The following is a 23,826-nucleotide window of genomic DNA, read 5'->3' on the forward strand; positions in this document are numbered from 1 at the left end:
TGTGGGGTGATAGCTAAGGTTGTCTTAAGACATGCCACTGCCTATCATCCTCTGTTAACATTCCCAAATCTTTATTCATACAAAAATTCAACAGGAGATAAAGGAAAGTGGGAATCCCAATACACACACAGCGCACGCACGAAGGGTCGGAGTTTTTTGATGCACATCTCCTTTTAGAGGAGTGGTTTCAATTGTGTTTTCATGTTTTCATATTCTGCTTGGTTCTTCTAATTTCACCTTTGGTCATCGGGTGACAGTTCTGACTACCATTTTCCTTACGATTATTAGATTTTTATAAAATATAGTAGCACCATGGGATGATGCATGTAATTGTTCACATCTTAACTGTTTTTTTGCTGCATTATAGGGCTCTGCTGGATACCAAGGTTCCCCTGGAGAACCAGGACAACCTGGCCCTCCTGTACGTATACATTACCTATCATTCTGTATGTTAAAAGCATGATCTTACACACTTGAATCTGTGTCATCGCTGGAGTGGACAGAGATTTTACAGTTGATCCTTTCTGTTTACTATCATGTATGTCAAATGTAAGAGTATTTTATCACACCTAATGCATTTTTAATTTGAATGAGACAATATTTTTTATTATTACAGTTAATATTAATTATCCTTTTACAGGGACCTCCAGGCCCTGTTGGAATGATAGGCCCAGTTGGTCCACCAGGAAAAGATGTAAGTTCACTATTATTCATCCAATGATTAATAAATGGGAAGAAAGAAAGTTCATTAAATGGTAAGGCAGCAGAGCACATTAATACCATTGCATTTAAGAGTTTTTAATATCTCCCTATTTCTCAACTTGACAACATAACTGTAAGAAACTAGATTTGGCTTACATTAGGTATAAATGTCCATTCAAAAAAATGTTTCAATTTTAGCAGTCAATTTGTTTGACACAATTTAAAATAAAAAAAGGAAACCTAAGCGTGAAGTACGCTATTTTGATCTGGTGCAAAATAAATTAGCAGTTATAAAGAAACGCACACAGTAGTGCTAGTTGTCTGCTCCCTTCAAATCTTGCTTTGAGAGTTAAGGCTGTTAAAACCATCTTTTGTGTCACAGCTGGGAGTCCTGAAGAGGTACAGTACAAGGCGAGACAAGCCGCTAGAGTTTTTGTCCGTTTTGAGTCTTTCACCATGAAAAATAGGTTTTCCATGATCATCTCTTCTTAAAAGTTGTTTTGAAATAAACTAGATGTTAAGCAAAATCTTGTGAAAATTTGAAAATCCTGACAACTGTTTTTCAGAAGGCAGTCATATAGTGAACCATCCCCCTGCTATAATTTTCCCTAGTGTCTTTAGTGGAAGTTTCAGATGCTTATTCCAACTCACCTTGATCTACTAGGACTAGTTCTTTGCCAGTAACTGAATCAATAGCAAAGCAGTCAAAAAAATTTACTTTCTTTCAATAGGGAGAACCAGGAAGACCAGGCAGAAATGGAGACCGTGGAATCCCTGGATTACCGGTACGGAAAAGCCCCCAGTAACAATGGTCTTCTAATCAAATGTTTTGTTTTCCTGTTTTAAGTTAGTCAAGTGAACATGACACACAATGAACATTGGCTTGTGCCCTTCGTACAATCAGTATGGATTTTATTCATCTTTCTATATTTGTGTGTTTAGGGTCACAAGGGACACCCTGGGATGCCTGGGATGCCTGGGATGAAAGGTCAACGAGTAAGTATTGAGTATCTTGAGTATAGCTGAGTCTGTTACTCGAATTATGGTGTTGCACTGTTGTGCTTTTTCAGTCACCAACTTCCAGCTAAAGAGACTGAATCATAGAATTAAAGGCCAATTTCTGGACAACGTAATCTGACCTTCTGTAACAAAGACTGTTAAAGTTTATGTAGTTACCTCAATTATAGAGCTCCATCCTGAATGTCGGGCTGAAGCATGCTTTCCAGAAAAGCATCCACTCTTAACTAATGGCCACGAAGGAACGGAGGATTCAGAATTTTCTTTCAAAAGTGTTCCAATAGCTGATAGCACTCATTATTAAAAATATGCCCCTTTATATGAGTTTGTCTTGAAGCTTAATATTTTACCAAGAGGAATGAAGTTTTCCAGACACAAGAGGAATATTATTCACAGATATGGTTTTCAATTCCCACAGGGCTTTGATGGAAAAGATGGTGCCAGAGGTGAAAGCGGTGCTCCTGGTCCAAAGGTAAAAAACTATAGTGTCATCTTTGTAATAGGTACAGTAATACCCTCCATCATTTGTTATATAGCTGTGCTTTGCATATTATGTAATTATAAAAATCCACTACACATTACAAAAGTTCATTGAATATCTCCATAAAAAAAAATGAGAATCTTTCCAAAGGAGTTAGACTTTCTTAACCACATCATGTCTCAATTTTCCAGCTGTAGTAAATATGAGATTCTAAAATGAAAGGACATGCCTGGATCATCTGACCTACTGGAATAATATTAAAGGACTGAGTCTTCCTGATTTTTTTTTTTCTCTGTTTAAATATTTTTTTTCTGGTGCTTGTTTAGACATCTCAGACTTCACAGATCTGAGTTCATGCTGATGACACTCAGCATCATGCAGAAAGGGACAACATATTGGGCTGTCTCATTTCTATGTCTCTTCCCCTTGAATAAACCAAAAAATGTTCTCACCAAAGTTAATTCCCTCATTGGTGTTTTCTTTCCATAACAGGGTGAAACTGGTCTTCCTGGAGCAAACGGATCACCGGGCCAACCGGTAAATATGTGTATCCTGTAATATTTAAATGAAAGTGTCAATGGCACTTCCCAGTTAACTGAGTTACTCATCTTTCTTTTAAGTTTAAAAGAAAGTTTAAAAGTTCGATGCACCACATGCATTGAACAACACCAAGATATGCAAATAAGAGCAATGTCTCTTTGCTTGGCCATACTATTTTGGAAACCATATAGCAGACTCATATTCTTATGTTTTCTAGGGACCAAGAGGTCCAGCTGGTGAAAGAGGAAGACCTGGGAATCCTGGTGGCCCTGTAAGTAATTACAGCTGCTGTTCTTATTCAGAAGCAGCACATAGTTTGTTTCAATATGTTGAGAATCCCTTACTTCATAGATTTTCCTTGAAACTGTTGTAATGCAAAGGATTGGAAAACTATATGGCATCTGTAAAATCATACATGAAAACTTTTCAATCCTCCAATTAAATTAATAACACTTCTAACTCACAACATGTTCACCATCTTATTCTCTATTTCCTTTTTTTTAAATTAATAGATTACTCATTGAAGGAGAGTTCAGTGTTTCAGCGTAAGCTCAGGTTCAGCCAAGAGGAATAGGGAGGAGGAGTGGAAGCAAAGGGCAGCAGCAGAAAGCAGAGAGAGGAAAAACTGCAATCTCAGAAGTAACTTGCAGGAAGAAGATAAAATTACTCCTTGGCTGAGATTAGGGGGTACATTCTTTGCTGTGAAAGAAGTCATAGTTCATAGCATCCAACACAATCAACAAAGCACAGCTAAAGTATAATAACCAGCAACTTGTTCATACAAACACTATAACCTGAGCAGCAGACCTGGCCTAACACATTTACAAGACAGGCAACAGGACATGCAGCCATCCCACTCTTTGTTACCTTTTTGGAGTGAAATTTTGATCTTTTAAGTGAAGTAGAAGTAACTGTTACTTTGCAATATACATCTATTGCGATCTTAGTTATTTAACCTTAAAAACCGTCCACAGAGATGACGGTTTGTAACTGTTATTTCCTTAAGAAATGTAGTAAGAATACATTTTTGAATCTTGCTGTCTCATCATTACAGTGCAAGTCACGTAAAGTGTTGGATACTGCTTCACAAAATAGTTAATTTTTATTTTAGAATTTCATAGTTGAGGAATTCTTGTGTCTTGGTCAATTAAGTGGGAATGTACAGAAACAAATAGTTGGTCTGAGAGTCATGGGCATTAACGCGTGTGGGTTCTGGGTCCAGAGTAGTGCTCTGTACCCAACACCTCTCTTCTTTCTGTAGGGTGCCCATGGCAAAGACGGATCTCCAGGAGCAGCAGGCCCACCTGTAAGTTGAATTACAGATGTTTGACTTTAAGTATTTGTGTTGCTCAAGTCTAGTTACTTCTGGCTGATGATCTGCAGTGCCAGCAAACCTGAGACTGAGGGTGCACTGGTTTAAGAATGAACATTTTATTTAATTGTATTTCATAACTGTTGGTTAAGATACTTGAGGCATACAGTGCAATGGGAGAGCTTTAACACTGTAAATCAGAAAATGCATAAATCCAAAGCCAAGTTATTCTCACAGAACAGGTAGATGGATAGAATTGCTCTTCTCTACACAGATCAAATTTTGAATGGTCTTATCAAGTACATTATTTAGCTGTCTGAGATGGGCAAAATTTTTTCTTTTCTATCTGCCTAGAAACCTGAGCATGTCCACTTGTACATGTAACAGTTATATTAGCTATTTTTTCTCCTACACCTTTTTTATAATTAGAAAAAAAAATTGAACATTTTTTATAGCTTAATCTCTTTAATGTTAGCTTTCATGTTTTTCAATTTATAACACAGAAATTTAGCTGAACATATAAAAGTCAGACTAACTAAGATGTGTGATGTTTTGGGACTAGCCAAACTTCATTTTCTACAGCATGATTTCTAATTTCTATTTTGCCAGGTGTTTCCTTACTCAGAGAAAAATCCCATAATCATACATTTTTTTTTAACTCAACATTAATTCCATATGGCTTTTGCCATTTGCATTAATAGTATTTCTTTCACTTTTAAGGGTCCCCCAGGTCCCCCTGGAACTGCAGGATTTCCAGGCTCTCCAGGTTTTAAGGTATTCAGCTAAAGATGCATGCTAATATAGGATTTGGTCCTTTCTCTAGTTAGCCAGCTTATATCACTGTACATCTTTATTTTATGAGTCCTCCTTTTTCTGGCCGCTATTACACTGTTTGCAAGCCTAGAACTGATGTGTTTTCATACACAGCACAACACAAACCCTATGCTCACCACCTTCATGAACACACACCCCAAAACACCATGAAGTGGTAGACCCAATATTTTCTGTTGCGTTATGGCAGAGGCTCAAGTGAACTTCCCCAACTAGAGGAGCTGTGCAGCATGGGCTGGTTGGAGTGCGTGGGTACCTTGTGCCTCAGCACCGGGGTCACCATGCTGATTTGACTCTTGCACTCAGGTGATGACGGTGGTAACCTTCTTCCCAAATCATGCAAAGGTGCCAGAGTAAAGGAAGAATGCATGAAGCTGATACTGATTGCACTGGAGACAAGACTAAAGTCCATCCATTTTCTCCTTTTACTGTTTTTCCATAGGGTGAAGCTGGTCCTCCTGGTCCTGCTGGTTCTAGCGGTAGTCCTGGAGAGAGAGGAGAACCTGGTCCTCAGGGTCATGCTGGGCCACCCGGGCCTCAGGTATGCAAATACCACATGGGAACTGAGAAGTGTCATGCCGCTTGCTCTTCACAAAGCTCTACATGTCCTTTGGTTTAGTCCTCGGTTAACAGCATCGGTTATTTATATGTTTATTTTATCAGGGCCCTCCTGGAAGAGCTGGAAGCCCTGGCAACAAGGGTGAAATGGTGGGTACTTTTCATATCACTGTCTTTTGCTGCACTGTGTTGGTGAGGGTTGCTGTTTGGACTGGGCAGAGTCCAACAATGCCATGCTCTCTTCATCCCCATCTGCTGTTCACTCTCTACAGGGACCTTCTGGTATTCCCGGTGCTCCTGGTCTGCCAGGAGGCCGTGGTCTCCCTGGCCCTCCAGGTACAAGTGGAAACCCTGGCGCAAAAGGCAGTCCGGTGAGTTACTGATATTCATTACACTGGTTGTACAAACAAATATGGTAGAAGTAGATCTGATAATGTTAAAAAAAATGCATTGAATTTATCCTGTTCACTTGAGATGGTCTAATAAATTATTTTATAATAGCAACGGGCAATTGTTTTTATAAATATACAATATATTTCTCTTTCACACATTTAGATATTGCTATATATAAACACTATACATAAAAATTATAATAATATTTACTTGCTGTCCTAAATTATCTATCAATTCTGAAACACTCAACAAAATTCTCGTCTAAAATGGTTACATTAGACAAAATCTGTTGTTTTAAAATCCTCATTTCACCTGTTTAAATTCCCATGGGCCAAGTCCACAGCTGACTATACCTAGTGTGTTGTACCTACTCTTAGTCATTTACCCCAGCAGGCTATTTCCTGACAGCCTTACACCACACATAGTTCCTTGTCAGAAAAAATACTCAAGGATGTCAAGCAAAAGACTCAATGATGTTTGAAATAGCTGAGAAACAGACATAAAATTTTACTCAGTGGTGTTCAAGATTGTATCACTTCTTTCCTTTACTGGATTTTTAAGGAGCTCCATGCATTCCACATCCAGGTTCAACTAGTGCATGCTAATTCCTTTGCAGAGTGTAAAATAATAAAAATGAATCAATAATTTGAAAGATGTCATGTCTACTTCTTAGCATTTTAGTGCATCTAGTAGCTCTAGAATAACACCCTGTTGCAATACATAATTTTAATGGCATTTTCTCCTTTTTAGGGAGAACCTGGTAAGAACGGTGCAAAAGGAGATCCAGGCCCGAAAGGCGAGCGTGTAAGTGATTTTAAAATGCACTCAGAGACTTCTTCCAAGGAAGTTTGAACCCTGAATCATTCCCCATACAAAGCCCGGGGGGGGGGGGTGACGGCAGGGGAGCGGTTTGGAGACTTCTAACTTCACTGGAGGGCTTTTTTATTGTTGTTGCCAGGGTGAAAATGGCACCCCAGGTGCTCCTGGACCTCCTGGTGAGGAAGGCAAAAGAGGTGCAAATGGTGAACCCGGCCAGAATGGCGTACCTGGTACACCTGGAGAAAGGGTAAGCTCCTGTAGATGACCATGGACATGAGGTACATTCTGAGTTAATACACAGACAGTAAAATCTGGTGATCAAAATACTTTGAGGAGAAATTTGGCTCCATATCTGTTCCCAGCAAATTCCAGATGTGAAACTGGGTTACGAAACTGGGGAGAATTCTTATCTAGTTCCTCATCTGAATTGCAGCACTTGAATCTATCACAATCTGAAAAAAAAAAATATTTTTTTTTTTATATTGAAGAAGCAGTGATCTTGGAAGTTGTATCAAAAGATTTCTGCTGAAAAGCAACCATTAATTGTGAGAACTACACAGGGGGAGAAAAAAAAAAGGCAAACAAAAAAACCCAAACTAAATTTCAAAATTATGTCTCATTTAACAAAAATGAATAATCCCAAAATTTCAGCTCTGGAAAGTGAAATTAATGCAAATTCTTCTGCATTCAGGATATGTCTTTATGTCACCATCTTTATCGTCAATAAATCTGAGATGTCACTAATGTCAATAACAACTATATTGTCAGGATGTCTTCTATGTAATAATATCTTTATTGTCAACAGGTTTTCTGGCTTGTGGGTTTGATAACTTTCCAAAGAGCATTCTCACAAAGTAATTCCTGAATTGATTTATTCAACAAAATAAATAGCAACACCCTCACAAATTTTACATTTCTGTTCCCATCTGAACCAAAGGAAATTGTGCGGAACTATTTGTAACTCCTAATTTAATAATTGATTGCAGTATTTGCTGAAGCTCTGAGGAAACCAAAGATGCACAAAGTAATATTAAACCTGTAAATGGGGCTGCAAATTACATTTTATAATACAAATTTCTTGTAAGCAATGAAGATAGTAGTAAAAATATAAATATTAAAAACAATACAACAGCTCTCTTTTCAGTATTGAATTAGAAGAAAATCATTGTTCAAGACTGAAAGTATTGTTCTATTTTTGATGTGAATTTAGAAAACTCACGAATGAAGTAGCTAATGCAGGGCTGGTTAAAAATAATGGAGGATGGTCTATGATTTCAACAGGAGGGTTATATCCAAAGAGAAAATAATTCTGTAGACTTTCTTGCTACCATAAAATGTCATTTCCAACTATTTCTTTCATTACTTTTCATAATACTATGTCTAATCATAAATAGTTTAGAAAAAAATCCAGTTTCCATCACCTAAATCATATTGCCTATGACCTGTATTTTGCTCTTGTATTTGGCAGGGCTCTCCCGGTTTCCGTGGTTTACCTGGTAGCAATGGACTTCCAGGTGAAAAGGTATAATCTTCCTCTAAAAAAAACCCCAAATTTATGGAGGATCCATGTGAATTTGCATGGACAATTTCAGATTCAATATGATGCTGATTTCCTTGCTGTGAATTTCAACATGTCTTTTTTTAGGGTCCTGCAGGTGAACGTGGTAGCCCAGGTCCTCCTGGCCCCAGTGGACCCGCAGGAGAGCGTGGACAAGATGGAGGCCCAGGCCTTCCCGGAATGAGAGTAAGACAGGACATCTCCAAGAAAATGAGATAAACTCTATTAGAAATGCCTGATCTGATCTGATACAATAGAGGAGTCCAATTAGAAAAATTTATATTTTAGCAAATTTTATAATTTATAGTAAAATGCATTGTTTATTATATTTAATAGGCGTTTAGGTTACTGTATTTAAATATATTTATATTTAAATTATTAGTTAAATAGGCTTATATTTGAAGTTTCAATAATTAAATTATACATTAATTTAAATATTTCAATACACTTAAATATTTAACTTATATTTTTTGCTTATTTGCAATTAAAGCAAATAAGTTGTTGATCAGATTTTCATAGTACATACCAAGAAGATTTTCAGAGATAACCTACTGTGTTGTATGTACAGTACGTAACAACATTCTGTGAGCTATACTAAGAATCAGCAACTGCTGACAACAAATACATTGAAATTCAAAAGTCAGCCTGACTGCAGGCCCCAGGGAGCTGAACAAGATTTTATTGGAAATGAAAATGAATTATTTAAGATATAATAATAATAATAATTTAAAATATAAAACAAATTAACTAAAATATGTCATAAATCATGTTGCTTTTAAGTAGAGGCACATAGTCTAATTAATTCATTCGTTAATTTTTACCATCTGCAATAATTCTTATTCCCAAATAATGAAAGAATACAATTCTGTGCACATTGATTAACGTCTGATGCCTTGATTATATACGACTCTCAGAGAAAGAAACAAACTCCTAACAAAAGACTTTGTTAGCTTTCTCCAATTTTTCACCTTAATGGGATGGGGGGAAATGGGAGGAGTTTTAATCTTTATTAAAGAGGTTAAAATCAAGTAAGTAATTTAAAATGTGTTATTATATATTTATATTTATGTATTGTAACTTCATACTATACATTTTAAACTGAAAAATAACACTATTTTTTCTTCAATTGAAGGGTTTGCCCGGAATTCCAGGAAGCCCTGGAAGCGATGGGAAGCCTGGCCCTCCAGTACGTACATTGTGCAAATATTTTATACTAGTCCTCCTACTGACCTTACCCTCATGCCACAGTATCTATGTGATAGGTTGTTATCACAGTCAGATTAAATGTCTCTTTTTTGTTTGTTTTCATTATCAGAGCACTTTATTTGCTGTCTCATTGTAATAACATTCTGTAAATCTTGTCATTTAATACTGTTTAAAATAGAGTATACAGAAGGTTAGCTGAAATACGAAACACATAGTAAGTTTTGAACAACAACGTCTCTAGCCTGATCTCATCCTCACTCACTCTTTGGATATTCATGGGTGTTCATTTATTTCACCTAACAAATGCCACGTCTTCATTTCTTTTTTGCTTATCCCAGGGTAATCAGGGTGAATCTGGCCGCTCTGGTCCACCCGGCCCCCCGGGCCCACGTGGTCAACCAGGTGTAATGGGTTTCCCTGGTCCTAAGGGCAATGAGGTGAGCAGGATTTCTCCACTTCTCCTGTGCTTATGCTCGATCAGTCAACGGTTAAGGTGCTCCATTGAGGGGCTAAGTGGTGCTGCAGCTTTAAGTTATTGTATGCTGACCAGAACAGGTATTCTAAATGTGATCTTTCTCTGTTGTAAGGGTGCACCGGGTAAGAATGGAGAAAGAGGCCCTGGTGGACCACCTGGAACACCTGTAAGTTTCATTAATGTCTTGTGTAATTATATAATAACTTATTAATGACAATAATAATTAATAATAATTTTGTGACCCTTGTAAAAATTATATCCACCCATAACTTTAGCTTAATTTTGTCTTTGTATAGGGTCCTGCTGGGAAGAACGGTGATGTTGGCCTTCCGGGTCCTCCTGGACCTAGTGTAAGTGTGGTAGTCCCACAAGAAGCAATTGTCAGTTATTGTCAAGGCAGTCTGGCATCTACAGATAGAAACTGAATTTGGGGGAGGGAAAATATTTTTAATGATATAAAGATGTCTCCCTTTATGAAGACAAATAAAAGAGCTCTTCTTTCACATCATTTTAATAAATTAAGACTTTGTTAGGAGAAACCTTAGTCAGGTGTACCTGGTATGAGTTGAAATGAAAAGTCAATTTAGAGCTCTGGGGGACCTACCAGCTTTTCAAATTGAAGCATATTATTGCTCCCTCTAATGTTTATCAGAGCCAGCATTTCAGACTAGTATCAAGTATAAATGTGTCTGCTGAATTACATCTAATTGTTGGAATGAAAAAAGCAAATACCAGAACACCAGGATATGTTAGTTTTTGGGATTGTGCAATGTCATCATGAGATCATGATAAGGAGGTATAGATTAAGCGTTGTGTGAAGGTGTTTATATGTTGAAATGTTCTCAGACAAATTCTTTTATTTTTTCTATTTTGTTTGATTCTAGGGTGCTTCTGGGGAGAGAGGAGAACCAGGGCCATCAGGTCCACCCGGTCTCCAGGTGCTGTGTGTTTATTGGTTTACAATTCTTTTTAACACACTAACACATGCATACTTCATCGTCATCACCCTCCTCTCCAAAAACCAAAAAAAAAAAGAAAAAAGGAGGCACCTAAACATTTCCATTAGGGTGTATGTCATCATATTTTGAAGTAAGACAGATCAACCACTTGACAAAAGTTATCGCTTAGTATTCCATAATTGCAAATCAGATGGCTAGCTCTGTAGATTATGTCACATAAAACCTCTAGCTATCAAATTAGCACCTCCTACTTTGTAAAGGATCAGAATGAGTTGGGTACACATCTTTGTGTCAAAAAAAAATTGCTAGGTAGGAAAACGCATAATTTATCTATGTAACAGAGATGATAATACTGTTTCTTCACACAGGGGTTGCCTGGTGGACCAGGACCAGCTGGAGAAAATGGAAAGCCCGGAGAACCAGTAAGTAGTAGTTCCTTTTTTTAAAAAAAAAAAACAACAAAAAATATATGAAAAACTCTTCTTTCCAAATTAAGATAGTTATCAGCACTCTGCAGAGCAGAGAAGCCTGCTTTAAGGGATAATAGGCGAGAGAAACAGGGTGCCAACCACAATTTACTAAGTAAAGTGCATGGATAACTTGCATTTATTTTCTCATAAACAGGGGCCAAAAGGTGATATTGGAGGACCCGGATTCCCAGGCCCTAAGGTAAATTATATAGCAGTGGTTCCATAATTACATTAAGGAATTAATGAACTATAAGTCTTACAACAAAGAATAACGCATTTATTTGTTACAGGGTGAAAATGGTATCCCAGGTGAACGTGGTGCACAGGGTCCTCCAGGACCTCCTGGAACAAGAGGTGGGCCAGGTCCTGCTGGCTCAGAAGGTGCCAAGGTACCCACAGCCTTGCTTGCTTCCTGCTGTTATGTGCATCATTCAGGTTCTTCTTTTTTTTTTTTCAGTCTTTTCTAATTGTTTTTTATTACTCTATAGGGTCCTCCTGGGCCCCCTGGGCCCCCTGGAGGCACAGGGCTGCCTGGCTTACAGGGAATGCCAGGGGAAAGAGGAGCTTCTGGAAGTCCTGGACCAAAAGGGGATAAGGTAACACACCCATACACTCATGCTCTGCCATTTTTATGCTAACCCAGTGTTAGTTTCCCACAAGGCACTGGCTTTGTTCACATCTTCACTTTTGGCCTGATTTCAGAGGTACTGACTGTGTAGCAGTATTGTTGATTTAGCAGTGTGATATGGATCCCATATGTTAAAAAATACGGGCTTTTTCACCTGGTTTAATATACGTCATATTTTGCTATGTTAGATCTCATGGGGGAGGGATAAATGAAAACAGTTCTAATTAAGTTAATAAACAATGAGAATAGTTCATACCATGGGCAAACAGTTTGGCATAGACTCCATTTTAAATCAGTTTTGGGTCTTTTTCCATCAAATTCATCAGTATCTGATACTGAATACTGCGCAGAGTGCCATCCCCAATTTTAGATTTTTATGATCACAATAAGGAAATCTGGTTGTTGACATACCCTTAGTATGAGATCCTCTCCTCAGTAGTGTTTTAATTCTTCTCTGCCCCCCACCCCCGCCCCCATGCTCATCTTATGCTTGCTTTTTGCTTATGCTTTTTATGTCTTATGTTTGCTAGGGAGAACCTGGTGGCCAAGGGGCTGAAAAAAATCCTGGCGCAAGAGGGGAGAGAGTGAGTAGTCTTTAAACATCTTACAGTTTATCAATTAGCTGCACAGAGTCTACACTTAGAATATGAGGAAACTTACAGTGGATAAATACTGTCAAGGAGTGGTAAAAGTAGTAATCCCATTGTATTTCATTCCGGCTGCGCAAATCTGGTTTTGTAAACTAAATTAGACTTAATACTAGTTTTTGTGATTACAGCTGCTTTTTTGCTTACAGCAAAAAAATTTTTTTTTTTTTTTTGGCAAGCAGAAGATTACAATTAATTGGGACAGTCTTGGAGGGAAAGCATCAATACAAAAGTAGAGAAAATTTTACTAGCTTCCTAAATTTAGCTGACTGATGAGGAAAATCCTGGTTATAGTGAAGCACAAAAAGACATTGTGATATTAAGTATTCTCATACAGAATACTTCTACAGGTTACTATATATGATATATTTATACATCTATATAGCATATACACATGTGTTGTGATTTAACCCCAGACAGCAACTAGGACTATCCAGCTGCTTATGCAGTAGGGTAAGAGAAGAGGGAGAAAAGGAGGGGAAAGGAAAAGATCTCATGGGCTGAGATAAAGACAGTTTAATGGAACAGTAATGGAAGAGGAAAATAATAATAATAATAATGGTAAAAGAATATACAAAATAAAGTAATATAACACAAGTCACTCTCAACACCCGATGATTGGTTGCCCATCCCACCCTGAACAGGGGTTTCAGATTCCTGCCCCCTGGCCAACCCCCATTTATATACTGAGCATGATGTCTGTGGTGTGGAATATTCCTTTGGCCAGCTCATCCTGTCTATGCTGCCTCTCAGCTTCTATGGGAAATTGAAAAACTCCCTGACTAATGTAAACATTACTTAGCAACGACTAAAACAATATGTGTTATCATCATTATTCTCATACTAAATCCAAAACACAGCAGCTGGTAGAAAGAAAATTAACTCTACCCCAGCTGAAACCAGGAGAACTTGAAATAGAAATTGAAATATATACATATATCTAATGAGTACATGCAAGCGTACATACATCAAAATAATGAGCATCAAAAAATATAGTTTGTATGAGTTGGTGGAAATATAAAACAAGTATTTCAAACCATTGTGTACACATTAAATTCCCAAGAAAGAGGAAAAAGTCAAGAAGCTAGTCAAGAGATGTTGAACATATACTGAAGAAATATGGACCAATTAACTATATGAAAAGTTAGGGTAATGGATAACTTATATTGCCTACCATTGAAGGAGACCCTTTAAATTCAGGTGACTTTAGATTAGGTTTAGATGGTGGGGAAAATTAAAGAAGGATAAATACATTGGAGATCTCTCCCATCGCAAAATGGTGTGATCTCCAAGTGTCACTCCAAAATGTAGTGTGCAACAGCATGCTGGCATTGTAGACTTACTTCCATTTAAATATCTTTAGCAACCTGTTTACACAGAAAAATAAATGTTATTGATCAAAATAGAGAAATAAACATTGTCATATTTTGATAAAAAACATATTGTTTTCTAATTTTTTAGGGTAATGTAGGTCCCATCGGTCCTCCTGGTCCTGCCGGCCCACCTGGAGATAAGGTAAAGCATCCTCCATAATGATGTGTGATACTGTAAACAGTCACACTGGTGGCTGTCTCCATTGGAAGAAGAAAAATACCTAATAATCACTCTTGTTCCTTACAGGGAGAGACTGGTCCAGCAGGTGCCCCAGGTCCAATGGGTTCCCGTGGTGGTCCTGTAAGTGCCTTTTCTTCCAGTATAACTTTACCATGTCTCCTCTAGCCTAGTATGGACATCAGTGTTGCACCTACCTGATCAGGAACACATGTGGCTTGAGTTCAAAATAAACTAAGTACATTCGTCTCCTGTTGACTCTTGGGTTTTTCAGGTGCTAAGATCTTCAGAAAATCAGTGCTATTAACAATGTGAAGGGGTTGGAGGGCTGTGGGGACAGGTCGGGGCAAGAGTGTGAGCAATGGTTGTTTCCATCTTGTCTTACAGTTAAGCAAACTTTTAAAAATACTCTTATATTTGTATTTTTAGATTGATAAAACAGCACATTTGGATCTCAGTTGGATCTGGGGAATGCCATGGATTGTACTCAGGATTTATACACGTGCAACTGAGATCAGTTTGTCACACTTTAGGCAATTATCAGATAATTCCTGAACAGTTGTTTTTACAGCTCAGGAGCAACTGTTGTTTTGGGTTTAGGTTTTTTCCTCCAAAGGCTGATATGACAAAGAAACTTCAGTGGTATTCATAGGTGTGTTCTCTAACTTGTAAAGTGAAGACCGTATTTCCAATATCTTCCATTGCTGACACGTTGTTTTCCACAGGGTGAACGAGGAGAACAAGGTCTTCCTGGACCTGCTGGCTTCCCTGGAGCTCCAGTAAGTATAAATACTTAAAAGCAATTGAATGTGATTATCAGTTTTCAGTTTCTCTAAATTCAACCCCATTTCAGAAGGGTTTGATGTAACCCCTTCAATATAAATACTTGCTACATGCACTTGATTCTTTTGCTAATCTTTCTGTACTCAAGTCACACATAGAGCAAATTTTCTTTATCCTTCCCATCCTGTAATGTTAGACCAATAGAGTTCAATTTAATATTTAAATTCCGTTCAGAAGAATATCTGGATAGGGTTTCAAAACACAGTGATATCATCTGCATTTTTTTGGTCATAATATAACAATATAATTTTTCTACAGGGCCAGAATGGGGAACCTGGTGGGAAAGGAGAAAGAGGCCCACCTGGTCTAAGAGGAGAGGCTGGACCTCCTGGAGCTGCAGGTCCACAAGGTGGTCCTGGTGCACCAGTAAGTTTTTGCTGTTTCTTATTGCTACAAAGAGAGGTTTCTTCAGTTCTTGCTCAGCCTCAAGGTGGATTGGGCTAAGTGCAAGCATTTGAAGTGCCTGAAACTTAATGACACTTTCTATAATTCAAATCTATCTATCAAATAATTTGCTTCATTTATCTTCTTCCATGTAGGGTCCACCTGGTCCTCAAGGAACAAAAGGAGAACGTGGATCTCCTGGAGGCCCTGTGAGTATCTCTTTGACTTAGTCACTGATAAGTGACTCTATCTATTACAACAAATGTGAAGTAAATGAAAAACAAGACCTTCAGTGACTTTAATAGCTACAGTTCAAGAATAATTAAAGTGTTCCAGAAAGGATAATTAAAAGAGTAATTAAAGTTGAAGTGTTTAGTGATCTGGATTATGCTGATTTTAATACAAGTAAGGTGCCAAAATAGCTTTTGACACAATGACCCAAAGCTATAAAATGGCTTATCTCAACAGTTATTAGATTTATATGCCATCTTTGCCAGGTTTCTCAGAGCCCATTAGCTCACCTTTGAGGAATATATGGGACCTTCTCTTAAAAAAACAAATAAATAAATAAATAAATTTGTGAACTACTTCTTCAGTTCCAGGACATTTAATTCAAGTTTCAAGAAAAACAGCTATGTATAATTCAAAGTCAGCTGTTGTATAAAAATCAATTTGTTCATGTTTCTCCCGGCTTCTGAAAACAATAACTAAAAGTATTGATCTCTTATAGGGTGCTGCTGGTTTCCCTGGTGCTCGTGGTCTACCTGGTCCCCCCGGTAACAATGTAAGTTGTTTTATCCCCCTTTTCTTTTGTTCTTTTCTTGTGGATATATTTGGACATATATTAATATATTAAAACATATCAAGCTGTATGTACCCTGACATGACTATAACATAAGCAAAAGCTTCCTGAATATGATGTTTGGACTTAGGGAAAAACTTCTGCAAAAGAGAGTTTACTCTGCTCTTATTTCAAACGGAATAGCAATTCATTTACTTACTGTCTTGATACTCATTCTTCTATTATGGTTTGCTTTCCAAAGCCTATCAGAGTTAGTGGAGTCCTTCTCCTGGATCAGGTCCTTGAGTATTTCTGTTGGTGGCAGACATCCTGTCTTCTCTTTTGATCTTTTATGATGCAAGAAATATTCAATTCAAAGGCTTGAATTGGTGTGCATTTTCAAAACATTTTGTAGATCACTGTTGAGACTTTTTTTTTAGTTGCCAGTAGAATGGAATGGCATAAGATTTAATTATCTTGGGACAGAGGAGTTTGGAAAGATTCTTGTGGCAAGTTTTCTCTCATATGATATGGCCTACATCTGAAGTTTAATATACCAGTCAGCAGTGTCCTATTATAAAAATGTATGCTGATGAATTAGCTAATCCCATTATTCTATACAACAGCTGTGTGTGAAGAAAAGCTGTTTCATAATATCCCTGTGTGTTCAACGTGCATCTACTTTGAAGTCACATAGCAAAATTAGATTCTGATTTTTATTCTTTAAAAATTAAGAAAATTCAAAGAACACAATGGATTTACTCATTTTTAAAATCAAAATTGTAAGTTATCCTTTGTATCTCAACTGAGATATAAAGTAAGAAAACTTTTATATTTGAATAAACAGATGTTCATGTTCTGTCTTACAGACAGATTCAAATTAGAATATTGGTGAATAAAAAGAAAAAGTAGGACTTTATTTAAGGTACTATTAAAGTCAAAGTAATTCTTTCCATTGATTGGCTAAGCTAAGAGTTTTAATGAAAGACATTTCCTTCTGTGTGTGTACAAGGCATCACCTTAAAGGTACCTGGCATGAGTGATTCCAGAAATCAGTGGGGTCTGCAACTATTTCCAATTTCTGTGGCAGAGCCCTGGGTAAGGAAAGTGTATCCTGTGTTGGATGCATTACAAACATTGGGTATCCAAACTGTGCAGGGGTTGTATTATGCAAACCGTATGGCCAGACAACAGGGAGAAAAAAATTGGGTTTGAAAGTGGTAGGCGAAAGGAGTCACTTTATGAGAACAGATCAGATTTGGGTGCATAGAGGTTGGACCCAAAATCCACCTACAGGCAATGAATCAAGTCTGATTGATTGGTTTTCATGGGGGAAGATCAACACCAGTAAGTGTGGGGTACTGTTTCAGATAACACAGCTCACACTCTGTTCTTTAAAATTCCTTTTAGGGTAGTCCAGGTCCCCCTGGTAACGCAGGGCCTGCAGGCAAGGATGGGCCTCCTGGACCCCCTGGTGGTCCTGGTTCTCCTGGCAGTCCAGGACCTTCTGGTACAAGAGGTGAACCTGGCTCACCAGGTGAAAAAGGGCCACCTGGCGCACGAGGAGAAAGGGTAAGTACACTTCCAGCCAGGGACTGTTATACTAATCGACAGGGATGATGTTCGTCAAGAATAAGAAGCCACCTATTGAGTTTTGAAGATGCTCAGTATTGACTGCTCTGACCTCTTCCTAAACAGGGGGCACCAGGAGAACCAGGTCCTCAGGGCATCGTTGGTGGACGGGGCAACACAGGTTTGCCAGGTCTGCGTGGCCCGAGCGGCCCACCTGGTATGGGGGGTGCCAAGGTGAGAGCGCGTTCACTGCTGTAACAGCCTCAAAGCTAACACAGCGACTGTAATCCACCTGCTAAAATAGCTTTGTGTTATAAAAAGTAATGAATGTGTTGTATTTTTAGTCCAGAGACTACAGAATTTACATTTATTTTTGTTTACAGCATAAGATCAGGTTTTAAAATCTCTGGTAACAAGCAGCTGTGGGATGTGAGGCTGACTTTAATCTCTATTACCAAGAAGTATATAACCGGCTTCACCCACTTAAGGAGGGCAATGGGCTATAAACTCTCCTTGAGACAAGAATTGATTCATAGTTTCACCTACAGCAAGTTGTTGATCTTTGCTTAATTCTCAGCATGTTTCTTGCTTAAATATTATGACCCGAGTAGGAAAATACTTCCACCTCCCTCCAGAAAAGGTAGCATGAGGCTTGGTTTGTATTTTATTGCAAATATTGTGATAGACCAGCATTTTTTTGTTAACTGCTTTCGCTATTGTTTTGGGGCACATAAGACAAGAGATACCCGTTTATTATTTCTTAGTTGAAAAAATAATAAGGAATGTTCCTTGGGTTCAATGGCCTTGCATGGATATTACTAGCGATGAAAAGAAACCCGTTTGGCCAAGTCTTTATCTTTCTTATTTTGAGTACTTACAATCACCAAAGTCACCCTGACCCTTTACTTTATTAGGTCTCCTCCATAATCATTGCATATTGAATTAAAGATGTATAATAAGATGGTATCTCATAAGTACATTACCTGCAATAAAACCTTTTCCCTTTTTGTTCAGGGTGAAGATGGTAAACCGGGCACCAATGGTGTCCCAGGAGAACGCGGTGCTCCTGGTCCACAAGGTCCTATTGGACAAAGAGGCTTACCTGGAGAGCCTGGCAGAGATGTGAGTGGATGTATTAGATCTTCCTGCTAGCTTGTGAGTTACAAACAGGAGACTCAGGGTCTAAAGATGCTTCAAGGTTCACAAAGCGTCCCTCAAGTGCCTGATGCACAGGGGCTTGGACAGATTACATCCTCATGCAAGGTGGTGTAGCCTGCTGTCTCTGCTATACCTTTTACTATGCGTGGACCATGTTGCTGTCTTACCTGGCACTAAACAAGAGACTGTGTTGCCTGTAAGCCTGCAATGTAATGCAGATCTGATTGATAGGTCTTTTATGGGCCCCTCCACCTCCAGTAACTGCTTCTTCTTGAAAATGCTCTCTTTCTTTGATGAGCATTGTTTAAGTGTACTGGAAAACAAGTTGTCTATTCATGATCTAGCTTATGAACAAATTGTACTACTCTTTTTTTCCAGGGTAACCCTGGCTCAGATGGCTTGCCTGGGCGTGATGGATCCCCAGGAGGCAAAGTAAGGAATCGCCAATATCTTTGGATTGCCAAATAAATGTTACATAGAGATCACAATATGTGCAGTTAATTCTGTGCTATGTAACTTGTTCCTTGAATCTCCTATGCTCCACAGAATATACTCTTTACATTGTAGTTCTCTAAAACATTAAATTTCTTATCCTGTCAACTGTGACCATCTGCAGGGTGACCGTGGTGAAAGTGGCTCTCCTGGCCCTCCGGGACCTCCTGGTCACCCTGGACCTGCAGGGACCAGTGGTGCACCTGGAAAAGCTGGTGAAAGAGGATTTCAGGTAAGACCGATGTAAATAGACTAGTGCTTATTGACATACCTTGCCTATGCAAAGTCCATTTCATGCCGTAATGAAGTGGAAGTTTGGAAGAGTCATACATTTGTTACTGTCATAGTTTCTTGGCATTGAGGACTTCTTTTATAAGACTATCAAGAGGAAAGACATCACAGTTTATGTTCCTGATAACTGTGTATAAATTAAGCTCAAAATCTATGTACTCCTTAAGATGCCAAAAAGTACATCATCCCACCAGGCCCTATCTTAATTTGCATCCCACCCGGTGCTCATGCAGCACAAGCAATGTTCTTTATTTAAACTAAGGGATTAACTTTGGAAGACGTCAAGATATTTCTGAGAAGTGCTGACACCAGCACAGCTTGAGCACGGAGCACCTCACAAAATGAACAAAGGGTCTAGTGCACATGGTATGTATCAGTGCCTACAAGCAGCTGAGTAAGACTGACATTGGTAGAAAAAAGAACTGACCAAAATTCTTGTTGATTATATAGTGTGTGTGGAGCTTCCCCTTGTTTCCAAACAGCTGCTGGCTTTGAACATACTCCTTATCTGGAAATTAAAAGGCGGTCTAGTCAACTCCAAGTGATCCATGACATCATATTCTTATTGTGTCACAGGGTCCACCTGGCCCTCCTGGCTCTGCTGGTCCTGCTGGTGCTCGAGGTCCTGCTGTAAGTCATGTTTAAAGTATTTGTGATATCATACATTCACTATTTTCTGTTATTTGGGCATTTTTCTTATTTCTTTATGTATTCCTTCTATTGCAAATCTACTCTTAAAGGGTCCTCAAGGTCCTCGTGGTGATAAAGGTGAAACTGGTGAAAGAGGCAGCAACGGCATAAAGGGTCATAGAGGATTTCCTGGTACCCCCGGTCTCCCTGGTCCTCCTGTGAGTGTTTTGCATTGGATTGAGAATTACAGCTGTTCTTAGTTCCTGTGGTTTGGGACCTAGGTAACTAGTTAGCCTTAACTAATTTACTGAGGAAAGAAAGAAAGTAAGTATAAAGAACCTGTGTAATTTGGTTGTCAAATGCATTCAAAAGTACAGATTCTCTGAATCAACATGAAATAAATGTTAATAAAGAACTGGAAGAAGGTGTTCAGAGCTAAAGCTGGGTTTGCTAAAATCCCTTTCAGCTACTTGTCTGCCTTTGTCTGAACACTTTTCCCATTCGTCGATTATTTATTCATTCATTTCCCTGATTAAATTGTAAAAGGTAGTAATAGGGGGTGAAATATTTGTCTATTAGAAATCTATGCAAAACAGACATCTAAATCCATGAAAAAGCAAGTCAGAGTCAAATACCTCTCTTCTATCATGCATCTTTTGCAGTAATTAATATTAGGGCAAAATGGGCACAAAATTGTAAACTTTGTACACTGCTGAATTGTAAACATGCATTACCATTTTGAACAGTTCTTAATGGCTAAAAGAACTGAAGGGTAATAGATAGGCGTGCCCTAGGCATTTATGACAAGTAAAAATTTTAAGCAGGATTTATGCTGAAAAGAACTATCAATAGCACTCCTGATACAAGTGAGAATCACGGAACCAAAACTCACCTAGTTAATCTGCCATTGATGGCAAAAAGTTGGAATTGTTAACTATAAATGCCACCAATACCAACCCATTTAACAACACAGTATAACCTGTTGTCTCACTTATAACCTGAGTTTAAAAAAAAAAAGTCTGATAAGTTCTCATTTACACTATGACAGCCAGATGATTAATAATTTTTAAACATATGGCTTAGTTCTTTGTGGTGCATACATACAGTAATTTTTTACTGCATTTGAAAACATGAGTGTTTGTCAAACTATTTAAATAAATGTACTGTTAATGTGATTTTATGGTAATATGCAGCATGTTGAGCCTATAGCTATGTATTCTTATGAATACAAGATTTCATCCAAAGCTCATTGATGTTGGTTGGCATTCTTGCATTTTGGATGATATCACATCACTAGTATTTTTTCATATGGAGAACATTTAATATTTTTTTGTGGTTAAAGAATGGCAACCATTCTTTCTCATATCTGACATAGGCTTTTAATAGGATGTGTTTCATATAATTTTAAAGTTGTTTCAATGTCTCTAAGGTACATCCAGATATATAGCAAGATATTACTGGGTAGTGTATGATTGAGTTATCTTTTCTTCATAGGGTCCCCTGGGTCCACAAGGTGCAATTGGAAGTCCAGGAGCTTCGGGTGCAAGGGTAAGAAAAACTCTTTACTTGGCATAACTGGAAGGAATATTCAGAAACAGAAATTTTTGAAAACTCTCACAAAGTATTTCTGAATTTGAAATTATCTAGTAAATTATTTTGACCATATTATTTGTCTTCAACATTGTTCTAGGGTCCCCCAGGACCAGCTGGGCCACCTGGAAAAGATGGTACAAGTGGCTATCCGGGTCCAATTGGTCCTCCTGGCCCTCGCGGTACCAGAGGTGAAAGTGGCCCTGCAGTAAGTAAATTGCGCACACTCAAACAAACAGATCTTCAGGGATTATTCATGAAACGTAGATTGCTTTCCTATTTAAATATCTCCCTCAGAAAAGTCTGTACTTCATGGACAGAGTTTGTGGTAGGAGGTATCTAGCTATCAAGGCTAAATCAAAAAAGTATTGATCATTTGTACTTCAGTGTAACTATTGACGCACTGGTGGTTGTCTTAGTCTCAGATAATCATTGACTTCTCTGCATACAATGAGAAGGCAGGATCTCCACTTCAGAGCACAGACCTCCTTTGTGTCTTGGAAGCGATGAAGCAGGTTTCCTAGGCTCCTCTAGAGAGGCCAGCACTGCAAAGGTCACTGGCATAGTTGCTTCTCCTAAAGCCAAGAAATAGTTTTTCTCTGGATTTTGGTGGAAAGGGTTCCTTTTCTTTCTCAAAGCCCAGACAGAAGAAGCACAGCCACAGCTTGACGAAGTGAGGAAAAGAAAATTCCTATTTTAGGAAAATAAAGCCCTGGGAAGTCTGATAGATGTTTATATAGAGCAAGTGTCCTTATTTAATGAATAAGTGAAATAAACGTTTATGTGAGAAATCTCATTTTTTAAGATTAGGGCCCACACAGGCTTTTAGTTTTAGCCTGTGATCTCTACTCAGCACTATCTTTACTATCTTTTTTTTTTGCTTAGGGTCCACCAGGCCAGCCTGGTCTTCCTGGTCCTTCTGGTCCTCCTGGTCCATGTTGTGGTGGTGGTGCAGCTATCATGGGTCCTGGTGAAAAAGGTCCAGTGGGCTACGGGTATGAATATCGAGATGAGCCAAAAGAAAATGATATCAATCTGGGTGACATCATATCTTCAATGAAATCAATTAACAACCAGATTGAAAACATCATTAGTCCTGATGGGTCACGGAAGAATCCAGCTCGTAACTGCAGAGACCTGAAATTCTGCCATCCAGAGCTCAAGAGTGGTATGTTAGGTTCTTATTTTCACCAGTGGTATCAGATCTTGATTATTTCTTTTTTTCCCATGACTGCTATTGCCTTTGAGTATTTAAATGCAGAGATCTGCTATTTTTTTTTTCAAACAAATGCCATAAAGATGATAAATGTAATCATAATTTCAAACTTTAATTTACACAGCATATACACTGATTTCAACTCTGGTCCTTACAGGCTTATAAGTGAATATTTGTTTAAACAATTTTATGGAAAAAAACACACCCAACCACATGACAAGTATAAGTTCTATATTTATTTCAAATGTCAGTCATATTACAGTATTCACATGAACTCAGTATATTTTTATATCATCTTATTTTCTGTGGCATCTCTTCTGTCAAAATTGATATGCTTCCTAATGTGGCTCAGGAGTCTGGCATAGAAATAAGCTTCACCATCATGCAGTCAGATTCTTCTGCAACTATATTAAGCCCTTAAGGTTTTTAATTTTATTTTACCTCTAGGAGAGTACTGGATTGATCCTAACCAAGGCTGCAAGATGGATGCTATTAAAGTATACTGTAATATGGAAACTGGTGAGACGTGCCTCAGTGCTAACCCCAGCACTGTGCCAAGGAAAAACTGGTGGACCAGCGAAAGCAGTGGAAGGAAACATGTTTGGTTTGGAGAATCTATGAACGGAGGCTTCCAGGTAAGAAATTACCACAGTTAACAACCTAAAAGGTAGTACACATATTGTATTTGCATACTAATAAATAATCCTGAAATTAAACTAATG

At 38.2% G+C, this 23,826-nt stretch overlaps 1 protein-coding gene across 1 annotated transcript in view; it reads left to right on the top strand.

The window, feature by feature from the left end:
• COL3A1 (collagen, type III, alpha 1) overlaps positions 1–23,826 on the top strand; it is a 52,670-nt gene that overhangs the window by 26,288 nt on the left and 2,556 nt on the right. Inside the window, exons 8-50 of the mRNA XM_009890217.1 lie at positions 368–421; positions 641–694; positions 1,434–1,487; positions 1,645–1,698; positions 2,138–2,191; positions 2,693–2,737; positions 2,958–3,011; positions 4,002–4,046; positions 4,773–4,826; positions 5,326–5,424; positions 5,547–5,591; positions 5,714–5,812; positions 6,585–6,638; positions 6,793–6,900; positions 8,122–8,175; positions 8,299–8,397; positions 9,344–9,397; positions 9,756–9,854; positions 10,005–10,058; positions 10,189–10,242; positions 10,777–10,830; positions 11,220–11,273; positions 11,476–11,520; positions 11,612–11,710; positions 11,810–11,917; positions 12,480–12,533; positions 14,058–14,111; positions 14,217–14,270; positions 14,873–14,926; positions 15,249–15,356; positions 15,530–15,583; positions 16,105–16,158; positions 17,566–17,727; positions 17,854–17,961; positions 18,742–18,849; positions 19,264–19,317; positions 19,502–19,609; positions 20,245–20,298; positions 20,409–20,516; positions 21,793–21,846; positions 21,989–22,096; positions 22,774–23,056; positions 23,552–23,739. Of these exons, the coding sequence (XP_009888519.1) occupies positions 368–421; positions 641–694; positions 1,434–1,487; positions 1,645–1,698; positions 2,138–2,191; positions 2,693–2,737; positions 2,958–3,011; positions 4,002–4,046; positions 4,773–4,826; positions 5,326–5,424; positions 5,547–5,591; positions 5,714–5,812; positions 6,585–6,638; positions 6,793–6,900; positions 8,122–8,175; positions 8,299–8,397; positions 9,344–9,397; positions 9,756–9,854; positions 10,005–10,058; positions 10,189–10,242; positions 10,777–10,830; positions 11,220–11,273; positions 11,476–11,520; positions 11,612–11,710; positions 11,810–11,917; positions 12,480–12,533; positions 14,058–14,111; positions 14,217–14,270; positions 14,873–14,926; positions 15,249–15,356; positions 15,530–15,583; positions 16,105–16,158; positions 17,566–17,727; positions 17,854–17,961; positions 18,742–18,849; positions 19,264–19,317; positions 19,502–19,609; positions 20,245–20,298; positions 20,409–20,516; positions 21,793–21,846; positions 21,989–22,096; positions 22,774–23,056; positions 23,552–23,739 (3,414 nt within the window). The remainder of the gene's footprint in view (positions 1–367; positions 422–640; positions 695–1,433; positions 1,488–1,644; positions 1,699–2,137; positions 2,192–2,692; positions 2,738–2,957; positions 3,012–4,001; positions 4,047–4,772; positions 4,827–5,325; positions 5,425–5,546; positions 5,592–5,713; positions 5,813–6,584; positions 6,639–6,792; positions 6,901–8,121; positions 8,176–8,298; positions 8,398–9,343; positions 9,398–9,755; positions 9,855–10,004; positions 10,059–10,188; positions 10,243–10,776; positions 10,831–11,219; positions 11,274–11,475; positions 11,521–11,611; positions 11,711–11,809; positions 11,918–12,479; positions 12,534–14,057; positions 14,112–14,216; positions 14,271–14,872; positions 14,927–15,248; positions 15,357–15,529; positions 15,584–16,104; positions 16,159–17,565; positions 17,728–17,853; positions 17,962–18,741; positions 18,850–19,263; positions 19,318–19,501; positions 19,610–20,244; positions 20,299–20,408; positions 20,517–21,792; positions 21,847–21,988; positions 22,097–22,773; positions 23,057–23,551; positions 23,740–23,826) is intronic.

Source organism: Charadrius vociferus, unplaced genomic scaffold (assembly GCF_000708025.1).
Source record: "Charadrius vociferus isolate BGI_N301 unplaced genomic scaffold, ASM70802v2 scaffold147, whole genome shotgun sequence".
Classification (NCBI taxonomy): Eukaryota; Metazoa; Chordata; class Aves; order Charadriiformes; family Charadriidae; genus Charadrius; species Charadrius vociferus.